Here is a 23632-nt window from a genome sequence, read left to right as displayed (position 1 = left end):
GTGATACTGTGTAGTACACACCTGTGTTATATTGTACATTAATACTGTGTAGTACACACCTGTGTTATATTGTACAGTGATACTGTGTAGTATACACACCTGTGTTATATTGTACATTGATACTGTGTAGTACACACCTGTGTTATATTGTACATTGATACTGTGTAGTACACACCTGTGTTATATTGTACAGTGATACTGTGTGGTACACACCTGTGTTATATTGTACAGTGGTACTGTGTAGTACACACCTGTGTTATATTGTACAGTGATACTGTGTGGTACACACCTGTGTTATATTGTACAGTGGTACTGTGTAGTACACACCTGTGTTATATTGTACAGTGATACTGTGTGGTACACACCTGTGTTATATTGTACAGTGATACTGTGTAGTACACACCTGTGTTATATTGTACAGTGATACTGTGTAGTACACACCTGTGTTATATTGTACAGTGATACTGTGTAGTACACACCTGTGTTATATTGTACAGTGATACTGTGTAGTACACACCTGTGTTATATTGTACAGTGATACTGTGTAGTATACACACCTGTGTTATATTGTACAGTGATACTGTGTAGTACACACCTGTGTTATATTGTACAGTGATACTGTGTAGTACTGACACCTATGTTATATTGTACAGTGATACTGTGTAGTACACACCTGTGTTATATTGTACAGTGATACTGTGTAGTACACACCTGTGTTATATTGTACAGTGATACTGTGTAGTACACACCTGTGTTATATTGTACAGTGGTACTGTGTAGTACTGACACCTGTGTTATATTGTACAGTGATACTGTGTAGTACACACCTGTGTTATATTGTACAGTGATACTGTGTAGTACACACCTGTGTTATATTGTACAGTGATACTGTGTAGTACACACCTGTGTTATATTGTACATTGATACTGTGTAGTACACACCTGTGTTATATTGTACATTGATACTGTGTAGTACACACCTGTGTTATATTGTACATTGATACTGTGTAGTACACACCTGTGTTATATTGTACAGTGATACTGTGTGGTACACACCTGTGTTATATTGTACAGTGGTACTGTGTAGTACACACCTGTGTTATATTGTACAGTGATACTGTGTGGTACACACCTATGTTATATTGTACAGTGGTACTGTGTAGTACACACCTGTGTTATATTGTACAGTGATACTGTGTGGTACACACCTGTGTTATATTGTACAGTGATACTGTGTAGTACACACCTGTGTTATATTGTACAGTGATACTGTGTAGTACACACCTGTGTTATATTGTACAGTGATACTGTGTAGTACACACCTGTGTTATATTGTACAGTGATACTGTGTAGTACACACCTGTGTTATATTGTACAGTGATACTGTGTAGTATACACACCTGTGTTATATTGTACAGTGATACTGTGTAGTACACACCTGTGTTATATTGTACAGTGATACTGTGTAGTACTGACACCTGTGTTATATTGTACATTGATACTGTGTAGTACACATCTGTGTTATATTGTACATTGATACTGTGTAGTATACACCTGTGTTATATTGTACAGTGATACTGTGTAGTACACACCTGTGTTATATTGTACAGTGGTACTGTGTAGTACACACCTGTGTTATATTGTACATTGATACTGTGTAGTACACACCTGTGTTATATTGTACATTGATACTGTGTAGTACACACCTGTGTTATATTGTACATTGATACTGTGTAGTACTGACACCTGTGTTATATTGTACAGTGATACTGTGTAGTACACACCTGTGTTATATTGTACAGTGATACTGTGTAGTACACACCTGTGTTATATTGTACAGTGATACTGTGTAGTACACACCTGTGTTATATTGTACATTGATACTGTGTAGTACACACCTGTGTTATATTGTACAGTGATACTGTGTAGTATACACACCTGTGTTATATTGTACATTGATACTGTGTAGTACACACCTGTGTTATATTGTACATTGATACTGTGTAGTACACACCTGTGTTATATTGTACAGTGATACTGTGTGGTACACACCTGTGTTATATTGTACAGTGGTACTGTGTAGTACACACCTGTGTTATATTGTACAGTGATACTGTGTGGTACACACCTGTGTTATATTGTACAGTGGTACTGTGTAGTACACACCTGTGTTATATTGTACAGTGATACTGTGTGGTACACACCTGTGTTATATTGTACAGTGATACTGTGTAGTACACACCTGTGTTATATTGTACAGTGATACTGTGTAGTACACACCTGTGTTATATTGTACAGTGATACTGTGTAGTACACACCTGTGTTATATTGTACAGTGATACTGTGTAGTACACACCTGTGTTATATTGTACAGTGATACTGTGTAGTATACACACCTGTGTTATATTGTACAGTGATACTGTGTAGTACACACCTGTGTTATATTGTACAGTGATACTGTGTAGTACTGACACCTATGTTATATTGTACAGTGATACTGTGTAGTACACACCTGTGTTATATTGTACAGTGATACTGTGTAGTACACACCTGTGTTATATTGTACAGTGATACTGTGTAGTACACACCTGTGTTATATTGTACAGTGGTACTGTGTAGTACTGACACCTGTGTTATATTGTACAGTGATACTGTGTAGTACACACCTGTGTTATATTGTACAGTGATACTGTGTAGTACACACCTGTGTTATATTGTACAGTGATACTGTGTAGTACACACCTGTGTTATATTGTACATTGATACTGTGTAGTACACACCTGTGTTATATTGTACATTGATACTGTGTAGTACACACCTGTGTTATATTGTACAGTGATACTGTGTGGTACACACCTGTGTTATATTGTACAGTGGTACTGTGTGGTACACACCTGTGTTATATTGTACAGTGATACTGTGTGGTACACACCTATGTTATATTGTACAGTGGTACTGTGTAGTACACACCTGTGTTATATTGTACAGTGATACTGTGTGGTACACACCTGTGTTATATTGTACAGTGATACTGTGTAGTACACACCTGTGTTATATTGTACAGTGATACTGTGTAGTACACACCTGTGTTATATTGTACAGTGATACTGTGTAGTACACACCTGTGTTATATTGTACAGTGATACTGTGTAGTACACACCTGTGTTATATTGTACAGTGATACTGTGTAGTATACACACCTGTGTTATATTGTACAGTGATACTGTGTAGTACACACCTGTGTTATATTGTACAGTGATACTGTGTAGTACACACCTGTGTTATATTGTACAGTGATACTGTGTAGTACACACCTGTGTTATATTGTACAGTGATACTGTGTAGTACACATCTTTGTTATATTGTACAGTGGTACTGTGTAGTACACACCCGTGTTATATTGTACAGTGGTACTGTGTAGTACACACCTGTGTTATATTGTACAGTGATACTGTGTAGTACACACCTGTGTTATATTGTACAGTGATACTGTGTAGTACACACCTGTGTTATATTGTACAGTGATACTGTGTAGTACACACCTGTGTTATATTGTACAGTGATACTGTGTAGTACACACCTGTGTTATATTGTACAGTGATACTGTGTAGTACACACCTGTGTTATATTGTACAGTGATACTGTGTAGTACACAACTATGTTATATTGTACAGTGATACTGTGTAGTACACACCTGTGTTATATTGTACAGTGATACTGTGTAGTATACACCTGTGTTATATTGTACAGTGATACTGTGTAGTACACACCTGTGTTATATTGTACAGTGATACTGTGTAGTACACACCTATGTTATATTGTACAGTGATACTGTGTAGTACACACCTGTGTTATATTGTACAGTGATACTGTGTAGTATACACCTGTGTTATATTGTACAGTGGTACTGTGTAGTACACACCTGTGTTATATTGTACAGTGATACTGTGTAGTACACACCTGTGTTATATTGTACAGTGGTACTGTGTAGTACACACCTGTGTTATATTGTACAGTGATACTGTGTAGTACACACCTGTGTTATATTGTACAGTGATACTGTGTAGTACACACCTGTGTTATATTGTACAGTGATACTGTGTAGTACACACCTGTGTTATATTGTACAGTGATACTGTGTAGTACACAACTATGTTATATTGTACAGTGATACTGTGTAGTACACACCTGTGTTATATTGTACAGTGATACTGTGTAGTATACACCTGTGTTATATTGTACAGTGATACTGTGTAGTACACACCTGTGTTATATTTTACAGTGATACTGTGTAGTACACACCTATGTTATATTGTACAGTGATACTGTGTAGTACACACCTGTGTTATATTGTACAGTGATACTGTGTAGTATACACCTGTGTTATATTGTACAGTGGTACTGTGTAGTACACACCTGTGTTATATTGTACAGTGATACTGTGTAGTACACACCTGTGTTATATTGTACAGTGGTACTGTACGACCTGTGTTATATTGTACAGTGGTACTGTACGACCTGTGTTATATTGTACAGTGATACTGTGTAGTACACACCTGTGTTATATTGTACAGTGATACTGTGTAGTACACACCTGTGTTATATTGTACAGTGATACTGTGTAGTACACACCTGTGTTATATTGTACAGTGATACTGTGTAGTACACACCTGTGTTATATTGTACAGTGATACTGTGTAGTACACACCTGTGTTATATTGTACAGTGATACTGTGTAGTATACACCTGTGTTATATTGTACAGTGATACTGTGTAGTATACTGACACGTTAACTGACATTAAAGTACAGAACCTGAGAGGAGTATAATACCACAATTTATGTCATTATCTTGTGCTCGTTTGATCTGAATTCTAAGCCTACAGCCACAGATGACCTTGAGAGTCCTTCCACACAGATCACAACTTTATATTATACCTAAATGTCTTCATGGAATTGATACATCATAAAACATTTACAGAGCTTAGATATGTTAGCTTATCCGTACAGTAGCATCCTTTAATGTCCTAAAAATTCTACCATATAAAAAAAAACAAACATCTTCATCTGAAAGCTTGAGATTCCCCTAGGCCACTACATATTTAACTATTGGTGGTAATAATAAAATGTATTGGTGAAAGCCTCCCTGTCTACACCGTACATTAAACTCAATAAATCATTCACTTATCAGGAAAAATACATTTTTAGATGGTCCAAGTCTGGAATGAGGAATACAACACACTTTCTCAGTCAAACAAAATAAAATATTTGCATCGAATTCAAATCAGAGAAAGCTAAGGACCTGTATAACTGTAAGGTAGACTGATGAAAAACAGGTGAGCATGGCTCCATCACCAACACCTTTACAGCCATCCTGCTGCACAACAGGTGTTGCTCCATCCTGACAACATTCCGTCAGCCTGCTGTATCTAAACAACACTGACTTGTGATCAAAACATTATTAATGCTGTATCTAAACAACACTGACTTATGATCAAAACATTATTAAACATATCAATCATAGTTTGTTATTTTCTCTATCATAGTGAACAGTTCATGTCAAAAGTAATTAATATAGCCAGCTAGCTGTTACATCCTCTGGCCCTAATCCTAGAACCAACTGTCATTTAGCTATTACATTTTTAATTAAACTCCAATATCTTGAAAACAAAACAATATTTTTGGACTGTTTTCTTCACAGTTCTTTAATTTACATATGAATAACCGTAGCAAAAAACATTGAGGGACATTTCAGCACCAGTACCAATCATCAATTAGGTGTTGCATCCTAAAGCCAAGTACCAGATACCGACTGGCTGTTATGTTCTCTGGACTTAGCCCTATTACCAGTTGATAGCTAGCTGTTACATCCTGTGGGCTTAACCCCAGTATAAGTTGATAACTAGCTATTATATTCTCTGGACTTTTAATTAGCCCCATAACCAGTTGATAGCTAGCTGTTACATCCTCTGGACTTGACCCCAGAACTAATAAGCAGTTGGCTGTTACATTCTCTGAACTTGACCCCAGTACCAGTCAGCAGGGACTTAACCCCAGTACCAGTCAGCAGCTAGCTGTTACATTCTCTGAACTAATCATTCAATCATCACTCCAGAGCAACACCAAAAATAGGACAAAACACAATTGGCCATCTTCATTAAATGATCATAAAACAGATTGAAATCTAATCTAATAACAATGACAAAAACTGTAAAGACAACATTGTAGGTAAAAGTGATCTCCATAATGGGGTGCCCTTATATTGGCAGTAATACCTCTAACAATGAGGTAGGCACCTGCTGTGGAGGGGATGTCAACCATCACTGTGTAATTATGACACCTGTCACTACGGTTATTTTGGGTAAATGTGCACTCAGGGGTATATGATTGGGCCTCGTACAACATTAAAATGCAGTAAACTCTCAACCTTAACAGGCAGGTAGAACTTAATTGACTGCTATGAGACCGCAAAAACCTGTTGGGGATGGCACCAGGTGTCACCATGGCAACAGAGACATGATTACTAATGACCTATACATTTGAGGAATTCTTACCTTTTCTACATGATAAACATGAGATATCACAAGTAGACATCAACTCCAACACCTGGTACACAGGTTATTTTATTTAATTTCTGCATAACTTAGATCTTTTACAATCCTGTATCATATAAATTGAAGGCTTTTATAATGTCATAATGGCTTTCATATACAAACCACAAAACGATTCAGGTTGGGAAAATTCTATTAAGTTACAAATGTGCCTATTTAACTGATAGAGTAAGTTACTTAACATCAGTGAACTATTATGTATTCTTTAGGTAGGAGTAAATATTTTACAGTGTGTAAGTATTCCAAATATTATAAATATAAAGTTACTTAAGTATTCAATTTTTGACAGACAGATTTATTTGATTCGATCATCATTACCTATATATGTTTAACTAAATTGAAATCTACCATTTACCATATCTCACTTGTATAACAATGAGACAAGGACCATAATACTATGTTTGTCAGTCCCTATATATATATATATATAGGACACTAATTTATCTAAAGATGTTGAGTTTCTTTTAAATTAGATCATGACATTTTTATCTATCCTATGTAAAATAGCACACACACACCCCACTGCCCATCCCACACCACCCCCCACCACCACTACCAGTCATTAATATAAAGATAAAACTAAGAAATGTAGTCATAATGAAGAGTATCATAGAATGAAATACCATCTAAGATGTAACAAAGAAAATCTGAAAAAAAACAAGGTCTTCAAATAAAACCTGAGCCTATGTTATAGCAGGGACGTATAATATATATATATGTCCCTGGTTATAGTTGGTAGTGATCTATTCAACCATGACATGACAATCGCAGAATAACAACCTGTTATAATTAGAGAAACACAATATAAATCAAAACAAATCTGATATACAAATGAATGTGTGAATCATCCATCGACACAAAAACTAGGGTTATAGGGTTAACCAAGGGCCATAACTGTGGTCAGACAGACCTGACACATTTGTATGGGTATATGACAGAGCAAAATATCTTACAAAAGATGGAGCCAGTATGTTACAAGGAAATGAATGATCAGACAGGACAAAGGTACAACAAGATATGTGAAAGTTCAGAAAATGATAGCATTTGCCAAAACAAACATGTATTTACTGAAGGTGGTATACAAAATTTCAAATCATAAAATTTTATTATTTTTGTTGGAGTCTTCATTTCCAAAAAATCAGCCAAAACTACATTTTTTTTTCACCATAAGCTTTGGTCAAAATTTTACTTTTGATTTTAGTTGTAAAATTTATCTCTCTATATAGAATTTGGTTGTTATGATACTAAAGCTTTCTGGGAAACTGAACTATCAACACAGTTTCTTAATGTTACAATAAAACATTAAAGTATAAAAACTACATTCACCAAACAAATTTCTGTTTGACTGAACAAAAAATTCATTTTACTATTTATGTTGAAATTACAACTGTTTGAGTTTATTGAAGGTGCAAAGTTTTAAGTCAATGGCAGTGAGTGTCTGTTAAGGAATTCTCTGTAATTCACATAAGGTACACAAATTTCAGGCTTTTTACCCAAAAATTGGATCAGAGTGAACTGAATTTCTATTTTTGTCTCGATCTCAATTTCACACCCTAGGATTTCCTTATATATATCTGGGTCAAAGAAGTAACATTAACGGTAATAATTCAGGTAACACTGGAGGTTTGTCTGCAGGATACAAATTACTTGAAATGTTAATATGGGGCAAAGAAGTAATTCTAACAGTGTGGACATGAAAAATGTCGAATTTTCGAGGCAATCCGCCCCTTTATCAAGACATAGCTAGAGAATACAAATACAAACACATAACATACAAACAGTACTAGAAAATACAATGAGATACAGTAAGACTAGTATATTTGGTAGTAGTTGAAATAACAACCATGAACCCTTCGGCTGTTGTGGGCCGAAGGTGGTCGCTAACGTGACATGTACAAAGCCATGTTCTATCATTTATATATTGTAACAAATTTAGTTTGTGAGAAACTGAGCGGAACACAACTTCAAACAGTGACATGGACTCTGCAATACTGTAAAATCTGGCACTAAAATTCCTGCTGCACAAAGCTCCCGAAATACGTACAAGTGTACATTCCTTATTTTTATTACATTTTTTTAGTCTATGCCTCTAAATACGACTGTGGAAGTAGAGGAAATGAAATTGATACTGACCAGATACAGCCCGACTTTTATTATACCTGTAGTGGTACATTGTACATTATTTCCTCAATTGAAGATGAAAGGGTTTTGTTTCTAAGTAGCATACTTTAGACAGGTAATAAGGGTGTGTCCCAATTCACAAATATAATCAAACAGAACAATATCATTGATATGCATTAAAATCAGGAAATTTCCTCCTTTCATACATTTGAGGATGTCCTCATTGGTTTTTAAAAACTGCAATTATTTTTCCACAGGAGTGAAATATAAATACTGTCAACTTCAAAATTAATGAAAGTCAAGAAAAATGAATTTCAACAACAATGAAGTTTTATTTATGACCCAATTTGCTTCCCTTTATACCTTATGTATTTTATTACTGAAATGGTCCACTATATGAAGTATTATTTAAAACCTGATCTGCCTGGATATTTATCTGATATTTCTATTACTGAAACAACAAAATCTGACATGTTTCCTGTCCACTTACGCACTACCTGTAGTAACGTAATTAACACAGTCTGCACAGACAGACTTATCTCAATGCATCGTTCATTTCATCAGTCGCGTTTCAGCGATCACAAATCACCTTTGAATCTGAATGGTTCACTTGTGAACTATACTCATGTCTACGCATACCTGTACTGAACTTATTTGTTTTATCTTTATCATAAACGTTTGTCTTTGGCACCTAAGCATAAGACATTGTCATCGGACAAACAAAAATTCAAATTTTGAAGGAATGGGGCAAAATAATCAAAAGTTTGTTCCAGTAAAGTGGGTCTGTATACGCAAACACACATAATGACAATTAAGCCTCATTGTTTCACTAGACCTTGCTGACAAACAGAATCAGTTAAAATACACTACTTGTTCATATATAACGAAACTACCCATGATTTCTGTACACATTAACCTCAGAATCCCTAATCAACAAGAGGGCTGTTCACACAGCATCAGTAGAAATGATACAATGGCAGTAGAAATGAGAATCAAGATGAGCAAGATTGCAATATTTGTGTGGAATAAATATGTATGTTTGAATTATGTATGCTTAAAATACAACTTATTTCAGTATTTTCTTGCAATTTTGAAACAAAACATTCATTCGGGAATAACAAACTCTAAAATTATGAAGAATTTTGTCATGGTCCCCAGAAATTCTTTTTCCACAAAGTTGACTATAAATAATATTAAATATCTCGCTTAGTTTTATATAAATTTCTTGAAATCTCAGATTTCTAGCCAAAAGCAAAATATCATTTAATCTGTAGGATGTGTTGAGATGTCCATACTATAAAGCAACTTTATCCAGGTTTGGTTGAAATAACATTAATAATACTTTTAGGAAAACTGAGTTAAAACACAAAAGTTTAAAGTAGAGATTCCTAGCAGGGGTATTTCCAAAAACACTTGATAATGATTCTGGATGACATTCTGCAGATGAAGGCTGTATTAAGATGTCCACTATGTGATCTAACTGGATGACATTCTACAGATGAAGGTTGTATTAAGATGTCCACTATGTGATCTAACTGGGTGATATTCTACAGATGAAGGCTGTATTAAGATGTCCACTATGTGATCTAACTGGATGATATTCTACAGATGAAGGCTGTATTAAGATGTCCATTATGTGATCTAACTTGATGATATTCTACAGATGAAGGCTGTATTAAGATGCCCACTATGTGATCTAACTGGATGATATTCTACAGATGAAGGCTGTATTAAGATATCCACTATGTGATCTAATGATATTCTACAGATGAAGGCTGTATTAAGATGTCCACTATATGATCTATCTGGATGACATTCTACAGATGAAGGCTGTATTAAGATGTCCACTATGTGATCTAACTGGATGACATTCTACAGATGAAGGCTGTATTAAGATGTCCACTATGTGATGTAACTAGATGACATTCTACAGATGAAGGCTGTAAGATATCCACTATGTGATCTAATGATATTCTACAGATGAAGGCTGTATTAAGATGTCCACTATGTGATCTAACTGGATGACATACTACAGATGAAGGCTGTGTTAAGATGTCCACTATGTGATCTAACTGGATGACATTCTACAGATGAAGGCTGTATTAAGATGTCCACTATGTGATGTAACTAGATGACATTCTACAGATGAAGGTTGTATTAAGATGTCCACTATGTGATCTGACTGGATGATATTCTACAGATGAAGGCTGTATTAAGATGCCCACTATGTGATCTAACTTGGTGACATTCTACAGATGAAGGCTGTATTAAGATGTCCACTATGTGATCTAACTGGATGATATTCTACAGATGAAGGTTGTATTAAGATGTCCACTATGTGATCTGACTGGATGATATTCTACAGATGAAGGCTGTATTAAGATGTCCACTATGTGATCTAACTTGGTGACATTCTACAGATGAAGGCTGTATTAAGATGTCCACTATGTGATCTAACTGGATGACATTCTACAGATGAACGCTGTATTAAGATGCCCACAATGTGATATAATTATTTACTGATTTTGGTTTACGTAGGACTTGTTGAGCAATAGATCTAAAAAAAACAAAACAAACATGCCATTGTCTGTTTATCCACCAATAAAATGATGAGAATATAAACCTCCTCCTTCATCAATCTTTAGAAAACTAGATCCAACACCCTGGTAATTGATACGTCTAAAGGATGAATGTGTTGATTGTGTGTCTAATGTCATGTCTGATGTATGCTAAAACTTTGAAATACATTAAAGAAAATTAAACACTATCCATTAATAAGAACTGATTTGTCTCCTGAAGCTATCTATATAAATCTTGAGTTAAATGGTAAAGGAACTACTGACAAGGAAAGAAAGGAACCGCTGACAAGGAAAGGCTGTTTTATTGACAATAAAACAAAAGACAGATGTTTGGGATATTATTCTCTTTTCAGAAATGTTCAAATTAAACAGGAGCTGTACATGACTGAACACTAATGCTATCAGCAATATTTTCTGACAGTTTGACAATAAGTGTTTAACTACTACACAACTGTCAAGATTAGCATTGAATTTCAAAATGAACCTGAGTTCAACATTAAATCCATCCACTCATAAAACAATTCTTATACTGAAAATATACACTTTCCACAGATGATAATTTCACAATTTCTCTCGCAGCTTATTTGGAAAGAAACTGCTATGTATACATAGATTAGTATAAAGATAAGGTACGGACAAGGTTTTCCTCCTATTAGAACAAACTAAGTGTATCTACCTGTATCCTCCTGGCTGCCTGGTTTTATACACTTCACCTGCAGGCAAACATAAATACAACACTTACTACACACAATGAAATAATAAATTATGCTAAAAATACTGTATTCAAATGTTTCAAACATGTCCTGTATTTCGATTATCAATTTTAATTTATCACTACTAAAGGATACATGCTAAATTATCGTGACAGATGTATCTCCTTTAAGAATGCATGTTTTCCAGAAAGATAATTTGACATAGGACTTGTGCTGTTTAATGCTTACTGTTTTTCCCAGGAAATTTACATTATAAATTTGTTGATAATACATAGTGTTTGAGTTCAGAGTCAGACAACTGGAGTGTTTAACATTACTTTAACATAAGTGTACAAATGTAGACAGTGAGGGAAAACTTTGTACAACATCCTGCTGCTAAATTGTATTAACTTTGAATACAGTATCAGAATTAACAATCTATATGGTAGACAAACATTAAAACACTGTTAAAATCAAAGACAACATTATAAAGAGAACATCGTACTCTATGAAAACAACACTAATTAAAATAACATTATTATCAGTCATGCTAGAACATAGCCCAAATCTCAATCACATATATATTTTGTTAACATGCTTCACATCAAAATATAACCAAAAATTAAAACATCATTAAGATAAATGATTAATACCAAATTAAACAACACTTGTTAATTAATAGTTTCTACCACTACAACTTTTTATCACCTGACGATTTAAAAATACAGATCTATTGAATGTAATTTTTTTTAAACTTATGCCTTTTTAAATTTTGATTGTGTATATCATATTACAAACTTTTACTAATATTTCTATTACCATTCTGTTTACAAACTCCCTTAATTGATAACAAATATTAAATTCCAACATCAAAGTGTCTTAAAATAAGCTGTAGGATCAGGACAAAACGAAGGTGTTGACCCCTTGATGATAGTTGTACAAATTGTAGTAGGAAAAGGTTATATACATAGAGAATACATGGTCAGTGTCTTAATCAGGACAGAAAGACAAAAGTGGCTCGCCAAGGCTCGCCCCTTTTGTCTTTCTTTACCCTTGCCAAAAATACAGCTTATATTTTATTCTGCAACAATAAAAATAATCATTTTGAAGTGAAACGGTGTCAAAAATGACAGAAACATGTTCGTCGTTTCACTTTGAAGTAGGTCAGTCGAATTGACGCACGTGCTAAGATTCCAAAATACAGCTGTTTTCCGTCACTGCCGTATACAGCAAAAATATATACGGTGGGTGTATTCCGACAATGCGGTGGCAGTTGCAGGATAAATGTATATATATATGTCTGTTACTCATTTTTATCTTCAATAACACATTTTCAATTAAACAAATAAACTTATTAAAGCTTATTTTTCATTTTCAAAACTGATAAACATCATTATAGAACACCCACACAATACAGTGTTAGTACTATTCTGATAAAGACTTCAAAGTCTCAAGCTTTAACATAATCAGATCAACTTACATCTGCTCCAGAGAATATCAGCATCATAGTGAGGAGGATATCAGCTGTGGAGGCGGCCTTCAGGAGCTCCTGTCAACAATAAAACATCTCCTCAACATGTTGTTTGTATAAGGTTAACATCCTCAGCCAGGGTCATATGAATCTTCAGCAAAATGAAGAGAGTTATCTCCCTTTACCAAACAGTTTCTTTATCAGCACTATGATGTATATATCAAACAGAATGTTTAAAATCAGGAATTTAAAAAGAAAGGATTCCACAAAAACTGGTACATGTATATATTCTATTTTTCATTTTTTTTTTATTTTAAATGCTCTTTATTGAAGGAAAATACAAAATAATTGCGATCTCTCCACTTATCCATAAACTACTGCCCGCTGTTTTCCACTAATTAAAAGTTCTACCTGTGAAATTTACTGACCTCATTAAGAGAGTGTTTGTTGTCACTGAGTGGATGTTTATCAATGTATTTCCTTTCCTCGTACTTTTTCTCCAGATGTTGTTTTCGCTGTGCTGGTTCCATGTCTTGATTAAAACAATTCTTGGCTCGCAGGTGTTTTTCCCAGAAAAGGTTGGCATTATAGTTTCCTATCTGTTTCATCATCTAAAAAAAGATGTAATCAACAGATTTATAAATCACCTGCTCCATTATCTAAGCAAAGGAGGTAACCAACTGATTTTACAAGTTACCTGCTTTATTAGCTACGCAAACATGCCTTGAAGCATGGCTGAAAAAATTGCAGAAAACTAAGTGGACAGAGTGACAGACGGACGGACGGATGGACAGACGGACGAGGAGGAAACCTATAGTCCCCCTGGAGGAAACCTATAGTCCCCCTGGAGGAAACCTATAGTCCCCCCAGTTTCATCAGTAGGAGACTAAGTAAGAGATACAAAATGTAACTCCCATCCCAACATTCCAAGTTATATTCAATTAAACTATATCAAGGTTGTTCTGCAATATTTAATTTCCCATAATTGTTGACCAGAGCAGAGATTCTGTCCAATTTACACCAAGACCGGACAATTTCTTCGTTCAGTTACCATATACTTAACTGATAGAATATATTCCTTTGGTTATACACCATTCATAACTCACCTCAATAAGACTTCGTTCAGTTACCATATACTTAATTGACAGAATATACTCCTTTGGTTATAAACCATTCATAACTCACCTCAATAAGACTTCGTTCAGTTACCATATACTTAATTGACAGAATATACTCCTTTGGTTTCATACACCATTCATAACTCACCTCAATAAGACTTGGAGACCACACCGAAGTGTCCATTCGTAGTGACCGTACTTTTGACACATTCAGGTCAAATTTACGATGTATACCTGTTGAAGTAACAATAAATCATTAACTTCAAGACACAATGAACATTTCTATATATGGATATGTTTATATACCAAGCAGTCCAGGTACCAGTTCAAACACAACAACACAGTAACATGTTAAGGTTAACAATGTACTCAGGAAACAGCAACACAACGCCAAGATTACAAGGTTCTACTTTTACAAGTTACATATGTAGTATGATCAATCTTACCTGCACACTGTTTACACAACACAATGCCCATATTAATGGATGCCCAGTGTGGATCTGGAATACAAGAAGAACACCTCATTAATGTGTGAGATGTAAAATAAAACCAAAACAGTATTTTAGGAATAGTACAGACAGGTTTAAAGTGTGTCTACAGAATGACTGACTGATATATAAAGGTGACACATACACACATGTGACACATACAAGTCATACACACAGGTGACACATACAAGTCATACACACAGGTGACACATACAAGTCATACACACAGGTGACACATACAAGGCATACACACAGGTGACACATACAAGTCATACACACAGGTGACACATACAAGTCATACACCCAGGTGACACATACAAGGCATACACACAGGTGACACATACAAGTCATGAACACAGGTGACACATACAAGTCATACACACAGGTGACACATACAAGTCATACACACATGTGACACATACAAGTCATACACACAGGTGACACATACAAGTCATACACACAGGTGACACATACACACAGGTGACACATACAAGTTGTACACACAGGTGACACATACAAGTCATACACACAGGTGACACATACAAGACATACACACAGGTGACACATACAAGACATACACACAGGTGACACATACACACAGGTGACACATACAAGTTGTACACACAGGTGACACATACAAGTCATATACAGGTGACATATACAAGTCATACACACAGGTGACACATACAAGTTGTACATACAGGTGACACATACAAGTCATACACACAGGTGACACATACAAGTCATACACACAGGTGACACATACACACAGGTGACACATACAAGTCATACACACAGGTGACACATACAAGTCATACACACAGGTGACACATACAAGTCATACACACAGGTGACACATACAAGTCATACACCCAGGTGACACATACAAGTCATACACACAGGTGACACATACAAGTCGTACACACAGGTGACACATACAAGCCATACACACAGGTGACACATACAAGTCATACACACAGGTGACACATACAAGTCATACACAACAGGTGACACACACAAGCCATACACACAGGTGACACATACAAGTCATACACACAGGTGACACATACAAGTCATACACACAGGTGACACATACAAGTCATACACACAGGTGACATATACAAGTCATACACACAGGTGACACATACAAGTCATACACACAGGTGACATAAACAAGTCATACACACAGGTGACATGTACAAGTCATACACACAGGTGACATAAACAAGTCATACACACAGGTGACATGTACAAGTCATACACACAGGTGACATATACAAGTCATACACACAGGTGACATATACAAGTCATACACACAGGTGACACATACAAGTCATACACACAGGTGACACATACAAGTTGTACACACGGGTGACACATACAAGTCATACACACAGGTGACACATACACACAGGTGACACATACAAGTTGTACACACAGGTGACACATACAAGTCATACACACAGGTGACACACACAAGCCATACACACAGGTGACACATACAAGTCATACACACAGGTGACACATACAGGTCATACACACGGGTGACACATACAAGTCATACACACAGGTGACACAAGTCATACACACAGGTGACACAAGTCATACACACAGGTGACACACACAAGCCATACACACAGGTGACACATACAAGTCATACACACAGGTGACACATACAAGTCATACACACAGGTGACACATACAAGTCATACACACAGGTGACACATACAAGTCATACACACAGGTGACACATACAGGTCATACACACAGGTGACACATACAAGTCATACACACAGGTGACACATACAAGCCATACACACAGGTGACACATACAAGTCATACACACAGGTGACACATGCACACAGGTGACACATACAAGTCATAGTCACAGGCGACACATACACACAGGTGACACATACAAGTCATACACACAGGTGACACATACAAGTCATACACACAGGTGACACATACAAGTCATACACACAGGTGACACATACAAGTCATACACACAGGTGACACATACAAGTCATACACCCAGGTGACACATACAAGGCATACACACAGGTGACACATACAAGTCATACACACAGGTGACACATACAAGTCATACACACAGGTGACACATACACACAGGTGACACATACACACAGATGACACATACAAGTCATACACACAGGTGACACATACAAGCCATACACACAGGTGACACATACACACAGGTGACACATACACACAGGTGACACATACACACAGGTGACACATACAAGTCATACACACAGGTGACACCTACCTGGAGCACTACAGTCAGCACATTGATGGTTACTGGGGTTCTCTCTGATCTGGTCCAAGATCTGTAAAGAAAGTTCAATAGAAATACATACAATATCACCTGGTTAAAACTTCTACATCAAGCTACTTAATATAGATAGATGTCAACAATATGCATGTACTTACCCTGTACTTATATTTCTATTATAGAAACAGTTTACGCCTACTAGAGGACCTGTTAGTAACAAGTTCCAACCTGGTTTATTCTATAATGATATGATTATCTATCTTTTCTTAATTATTGTCATGAAAATATTTTTTTTTCTTTTATGGTGGCTTTGCAAGCCATTGCCCCCTTCTGTCTCCCATAATAAATTATAATAAATAATCTACTGTGTTATCCTCCCTAGGGTGTCATGTGACTTACTGTGTTATCCTCCCTAGGGTGTCATGTGACTTACTGTGTTATCCTCCCTAGGGTGTCATGTGACTTACTGTGTTATCCTCCCTAGGTTGTCATGTGACTTACTGTCTTATCCTCCCTAGGGTGTCATGTGACTTACTGTCTTATCCTCCCTAGAGTGTCATGTGACTTAATGTGATATCCTCCCTAGGGTGTCATGTAACTTACTGTGTTATCCCCTAAAGTGTCATGTGACTTACCATGTTATGTGACTTACTCTGTCATGTGACTTACCATTTTATCCCTTAGGGTGTCATGTGACTTACCATTTTATCCCCTAGGGTGTCATGTGACTTATTGTCTTATCCCCTATGGTGTCATGTGACTTATCATTTGGGCCCCTATGGTGTCATGTGACTTACCATTTTATCCCCTAGGGTGTCATGTGACTTACCATTTTATCCCCTAGGGTGTCATGTTACTTACTGTGTTATCCCCTAAAGCATCAGCTATCGACTCCTCCATTGCCATCCTCCACATAACAGAATCCTCGTATGACTCACAGGTTAACCTAAAGTATTAATACAACAATGAAGAAAAGTGTCATTCAGTTGTATAAGAAACAATCTATATACATTTAATGTGTTAACATTACTTCGGTAAGATAACTACGTCCCCTACACAAAGTTTGTAGTGTTTTAACAGAGTTATATCCCCTTACTTACACAAACTGTGTGTAATGAGTGGCCAGGCGTAATTTGTTCCTTGGTAACTCCTTCACACTTGCAAGCTTCATTTCTATCTCGTGGATTGGGGATGCTATCTTAAAATCCTGGAAACAAAACCAATAATGATGCAGCTCTACATCCAATAAATCAAACCCCTGTTATTCAGGGCACAGACGTCCAAACGTAGATGTTACACAAATTCAAAACAAAATTTCAACATCACTTCAAAATGTTTTTAAAACAATGGATAGAAAAGGATCAAAATGATCATTTAAAGAAAAGGAATTTAAACTATTTCTTTAAAATTTGCAATAGCAGCTGGCTTAGCTGACAAACCACTGGGCAACAGCTGAGTCCCTATGTCAAAACCTGTTTGGCAAAATAACCACTGAAAGATAAATGTCCTGTTAGGAAAATTAACAATCATGATACTGGAATTTAACACTATAGATTATTAATCCAGATGTTTCATTACTCATTCTCTTCACCTTGGATTGAGGGTAGCCGATTTAATGGGTTATATTTCACAGATATTGGGCTGTGAGACACCTTGGATTGAGGATAGCTGATTTAGTGGGTCATATTTCACAGATATTGGGCTGTGAGACACCTTGGATTGAGGATAGCTGATTTAGTGGGTCATATTTCACAGATATTGGGCTGTGAGACACCTTGGATTGAGGGTAGCCGATTTAGTGGGTCATATTTCACAGATATTGGGCTGTGAGACACCTTAGATTGTGGGTAGCTGATTTAGTGGGTCATATTTCACAGACATTGGGCTGTGAGACACCTTACCTCTGGTCTGTTGTAGTAACACATACGGCCATCCTTCAACACCACATACAGGTTCCGCCGGTACCTCTCAAACCGAATAGACCCCTTAAGACAAAGATCACATCTCAAATATATTGATAAGTCAACAACAAACTTTATGGTATGGTATTCAGTAGAATAAAGTGAGAGAAAATGCACATTTGATATTTCTGAAAGTGACAATGTTTCTGGATAGATAACTATTCACATTCCTTACAGTGAACATCAGGTGATAAAGGATTTTAAACATTCTAGAACAGTTCTTCTTTTAAGGTTCCATTTCAAGATTTATCATGTTATAATATTCTCTTTTAAGCTTCCATTTCAAGATTTATCATGTTATAATATTAAACAATTCCTTTTCACTGCCGTATAACTGTTTTGTTTCCGATACAGTCTGTATTGGTTGGAGAACCTTACCGTTTTGTCAGGATGGTTCATGTCCCCACCCTCCAGGCAGGCTTCGGCTGGAGGCTGTAAGCATATAGACCATACTTTAATATAAATATCTATATCCCTTGAGCTGAGTAAGGTTTCCCTTTCACTTCTGTAAATTTCCATAAATCTCTCTAAATGATTTTTTCATTTTTCATCCCACCTTTCAATGAAATAGCTTCAGTCTAGAGGTAGTGAAGTGAAGGTTACCTATGCAGATAACATTACCACAGTGACTTTCCATAAACAGTTACATTGTAGCTTTGAATACATTGTATATAAACCCATTCTCACGAACAAATTTGATATTCAGCATAATCATATAGCCTTGTTTCTTTTCACAAAAAAAGTTCTTTTTAAATCTTGATTGATTTAGATCAGTGAGATAGATTAAACTAAATCTAAAGATACAGATAAAACAGCGGCTGTGATGAAGGTTCAATCACACAAACGTTTGACTTACCTAGGCTATGACAGTGGCCATGTTGAAGTTCAGTCAAGGTCACCTAAACGTTTGACTTACCTTGGCTATGATAGCGGCCATTAAACAGCTACACCAGTGGGTACAGTCATCTAGACAAATAAATACATTAGAATAACTTGCTTGTCCTATATCTATGCCTATGGTCCATATTTCCATGTGCTTTTCAACTACATATCAAGATAAGGCGACCTCAAATAATTAGATAATTCTTTAGATTTCCCAAAATCACAAATACAATCTAAATATAGAATATAGCTATGTACAATATTGTGGAACACACCCCACCCCCAGGTGTACAACTTCAGTGTGGAATGACTACATCCACATAGTTCCAAACTATTAGACAACCTAATTCCAGTATATCTGCGATATAAGTTTGCTGCGGGGGTATTTTGCTGCAGGGAATAGCTACAACACTTGAATTATTGTATGGTCCAAAATTTCTAAACTTGTACAGATGGACAGAGGGTTGGATAGACAAATAAAATCTATATCTGTGATATCTCCTGCAAACTTTGTTCAGCAGGAGATATTCATTACATCTTACCTAACGTTTCCGCAGCAAACTGAAAAGTTCTGGTCTTTGTCTCCACGTTGAACTTGAACTTGCCTGTGTCATTAGCCTGAAAGAAGTGATTTAATTATACAAACTTTGCCATCATCAAGTTAATACACAATATGTAGCCATTCTAGGATTAAAATTTCAAAAACAAATCTTAAAATATTTAGGTCTTTTTCAGCAGTCTATGGAGCTGAGTTGATGAATGTGAAATATGAGTATACACTTCGACAATCGACTGCATGTGATCCAACAACCTTACCTTACAGTCTTACCTTTATCTGGGTTGTAACCTCTGTCATACAGGTAACAGGTACAATTCTCCTTAGTCTTACCTTAATTTGGGTCGTAACTTCCATCATACATGACACTTAACAGGTACGATTCTCTTGTGGTCTTACCTTTATCTGGGTCGTAACCTCGGTCATACACGTAACAGGTACAATTCTCTTGGAAACCTGGCTCTGTTGATGATTTTGAACAAAATTCATTAGAAATTACACTAGGTAAGTACAGCAACTGTGACATAAATGGGTCATGGGTTTCAAACAACAAAGAGGTTGAGGGCCAGAGATAAAGTGTCGGGACACCTTAACCATTTAGCCACCATGGCCCCAAAATTGAAGTATAATGTCTCATTAACTGGAGTGTGTATGAGTTACCTCGCCTTGTACAAACCAGTAGCAAGCATAATAATTTGTGCAGAAAATAGTTGAAAATACTCTATGATAAAGCTGACCACTGCCCATGATTTTAATGTTCTTTCTATACTTGATTTATCTTGAACAGATGCCTTCAAACATATAAAAGTGTGAATCTTATTACTAAATTACAAACAAATACTTCGCAGAAGATAGTGTGTTGTTAGTTTTTTTTTGGGGGGGGGGGGGGGGGGGGGGGGGAAAGAATAATTTCCAGTCCCATCCTGAACCCATCAGGAATTATTGTAGAAATAAGTGACATTTTGACTCCCCTTGAGTTTCAAATGAATTTGTCCTCACTAAAGTTGGCAATGATAGCTATTGCTTCCCTTATCAATTTGCAGCATGGACTGCAATGCAGCATATATGCTGGAATAATGCTGCTTTTATGCTGGCACCATGCTGCTAGTTTCACAGTATGATTGCAGCATGGTACTATTGCAGCATGGTATCATGCTGCATTACAGCATATGCTGCAATCATGCTTTAATTTTTATGATGTTATCAATTATGTTATGCTTCTGTACAGCATGTACTGCAACCATGCTTTAATAATTTAGGTAATTGAATATATGAACTGTATCATGCTGCAACCATGTTGCAATAACTTGGCTGTCTCTAAAAATTGACATCATTTTGCAAATGTCATGCTTTATCAGCCAATTATGAAGCAGTGTAGGAAATTATCAAAGTAAAAAGTTTTTTAGAAAAATAAAAAATGTTGCACCCTGTGACTAAACTATAAGTATCAACTTTAATTATTTTTGTTAGTTTTTTATCCATATCATAAAAAAAAATACTGTAGTGTACTTTTGGCATAAATGGCCTGGCTTCATGGCTTTATCTAAGGTACACTTTTTTAATAATGTATATAATAACTGGTATTGTTACAGAAGTATATCTGATACCTTTGCATTGGAATAGTAGCGTACAGACTTCCCATCGAATATAACCCATCTCTTTCTCCAGCCTTTGTTGCCTTTCTGTCTGTAAATATAAAGACAGATAAAGTTACGGGACAGTACACTAGTTGTATTGTAATGGTCAGGAGTGAGCTGAGACATACAGCATTAAACAAGTGTGCTAGTTTCATGTAGTCCTTTCTCAATCCGAGCGTTTCTGCAGGGGAAAAATTCCCCAGCCAAGTTTTACGATTTCAAACTCATATCAAGCCGTAACATAAAGTACATACTTCGACCAATCAACAGACAATGGGTTTGGTCACCAGTATACATTAGAACTTATTACCATACATCTTACTTGGATGGAATTTTATTTCATATCTCGATCGTCATGTTGGACAAGCCTTAATTGATTTTAACATTTTGTGACCCTCAAATCGAATATCCTTTTATATCCTACACACAAATGAAAGCATCTTATAATAAATTACTGACTGTGGTCAACTATTCATTAAATTTGACAGATCTTCTCTTATCAATATGAATTACATTGAATTTGTTCTCAGTAAGTCAGAGTTTATTAGACTTCCCACTTTCCTAGATTGAGACCGGTATAGGTAACTAATCCCTCTTCCTAGTCTATCCTATCTAGGTAGCTTGTGTGATATAACACATAACAATAGGTTTTTATCTACATATATAACAATAGGTATCTATGGTAGGTATATATCTATCTAGGCTAGTATAACAATAGGTATCCACTATCAATATATAGGATTACAATAGATATCTACCATAGGTATATAACGAGAGATTTAGGTTACAACAAAAGGTTTCTACTGTAGGATTACAATAGGTATCATCTACCATAGGTATGTGACAAGATATCTAGGTTATAACAATAGATATTTACTATAGGTATATTACAATAGGTATCTACTATAGGTATATTACAATAGGTATCTACTATAGGTATATTGCAATAGGTATCTACTATAGGTATATTATAATAGGTTTTTAGGTATATTACAATAGGTATCTACTATAGGTATATTACAATAGGTTTTTAGGCTTATTACCATAGGTATCCACAGTAGGTATGTAACAATAGATATCTACTGTAGGTATATCTAGGTTATAACAAAAGGTATCTATTATGGTAGGTACAGTATATATAAACCAATAGATATAGACTAAGAGGTATCAAAAAACAACATAGGGTGAAATGATGGACTTATTTTGTATGGAATCAATTACTG

The 23632-nt window shown here is 35.9% G+C and overlaps 1 protein-coding gene across 3 annotated transcripts in view; it reads right to left on the bottom strand.

Annotated features, from left to right (window-relative positions):
• LOC117328881 (arf-GAP with Rho-GAP domain, ANK repeat and PH domain-containing protein 2-like) overlaps nt 1–23632 on the bottom strand; it is a 132365-nt gene that overhangs the window by 73508 nt on the left and 35225 nt on the right. For all 3 annotated transcript variants that reach the window (XM_033886475.1, XM_033886476.1, XM_033886477.1), the window contains 14 exons: nt 22380–22458; nt 21172–21234; nt 20759–20834; nt 20251–20300; nt 19713–19766; nt 19275–19358; nt 18474–18580; nt 18235–18319; nt 17368–17428; nt 15036–15089; nt 14738–14823; nt 13900–14082; nt 13481–13549; nt 11985–12021 (listed from right to left, as the gene is read on the bottom strand). In XM_033886475.1, the coding sequence (XP_033742366.1) occupies nt 11985–12021; nt 13481–13549; nt 13900–14082; nt 14738–14823; nt 15036–15089; nt 17368–17428; nt 18235–18319; nt 18474–18580; nt 19275–19358; nt 19713–19766; nt 20251–20300; nt 20759–20834; nt 21172–21234; nt 22380–22458 (1088 nt within the window). The remainder of the gene's footprint in view (nt 1–11984; nt 12022–13480; nt 13550–13899; nt 14083–14737; nt 14824–15035; nt 15090–17367; nt 17429–18234; nt 18320–18473; nt 18581–19274; nt 19359–19712; nt 19767–20250; nt 20301–20758; nt 20835–21171; nt 21235–22379; nt 22459–23632) is intronic.

Source organism: Pecten maximus, chromosome 6 (genome assembly GCF_902652985.1).
Source record: "Pecten maximus chromosome 6, xPecMax1.1, whole genome shotgun sequence".
Classification (NCBI taxonomy): domain Eukaryota; kingdom Metazoa; phylum Mollusca; class Bivalvia; order Pectinida; family Pectinidae; genus Pecten; species Pecten maximus.
This window is presented reverse-complemented; position numbering and strand designations above follow the sequence as displayed.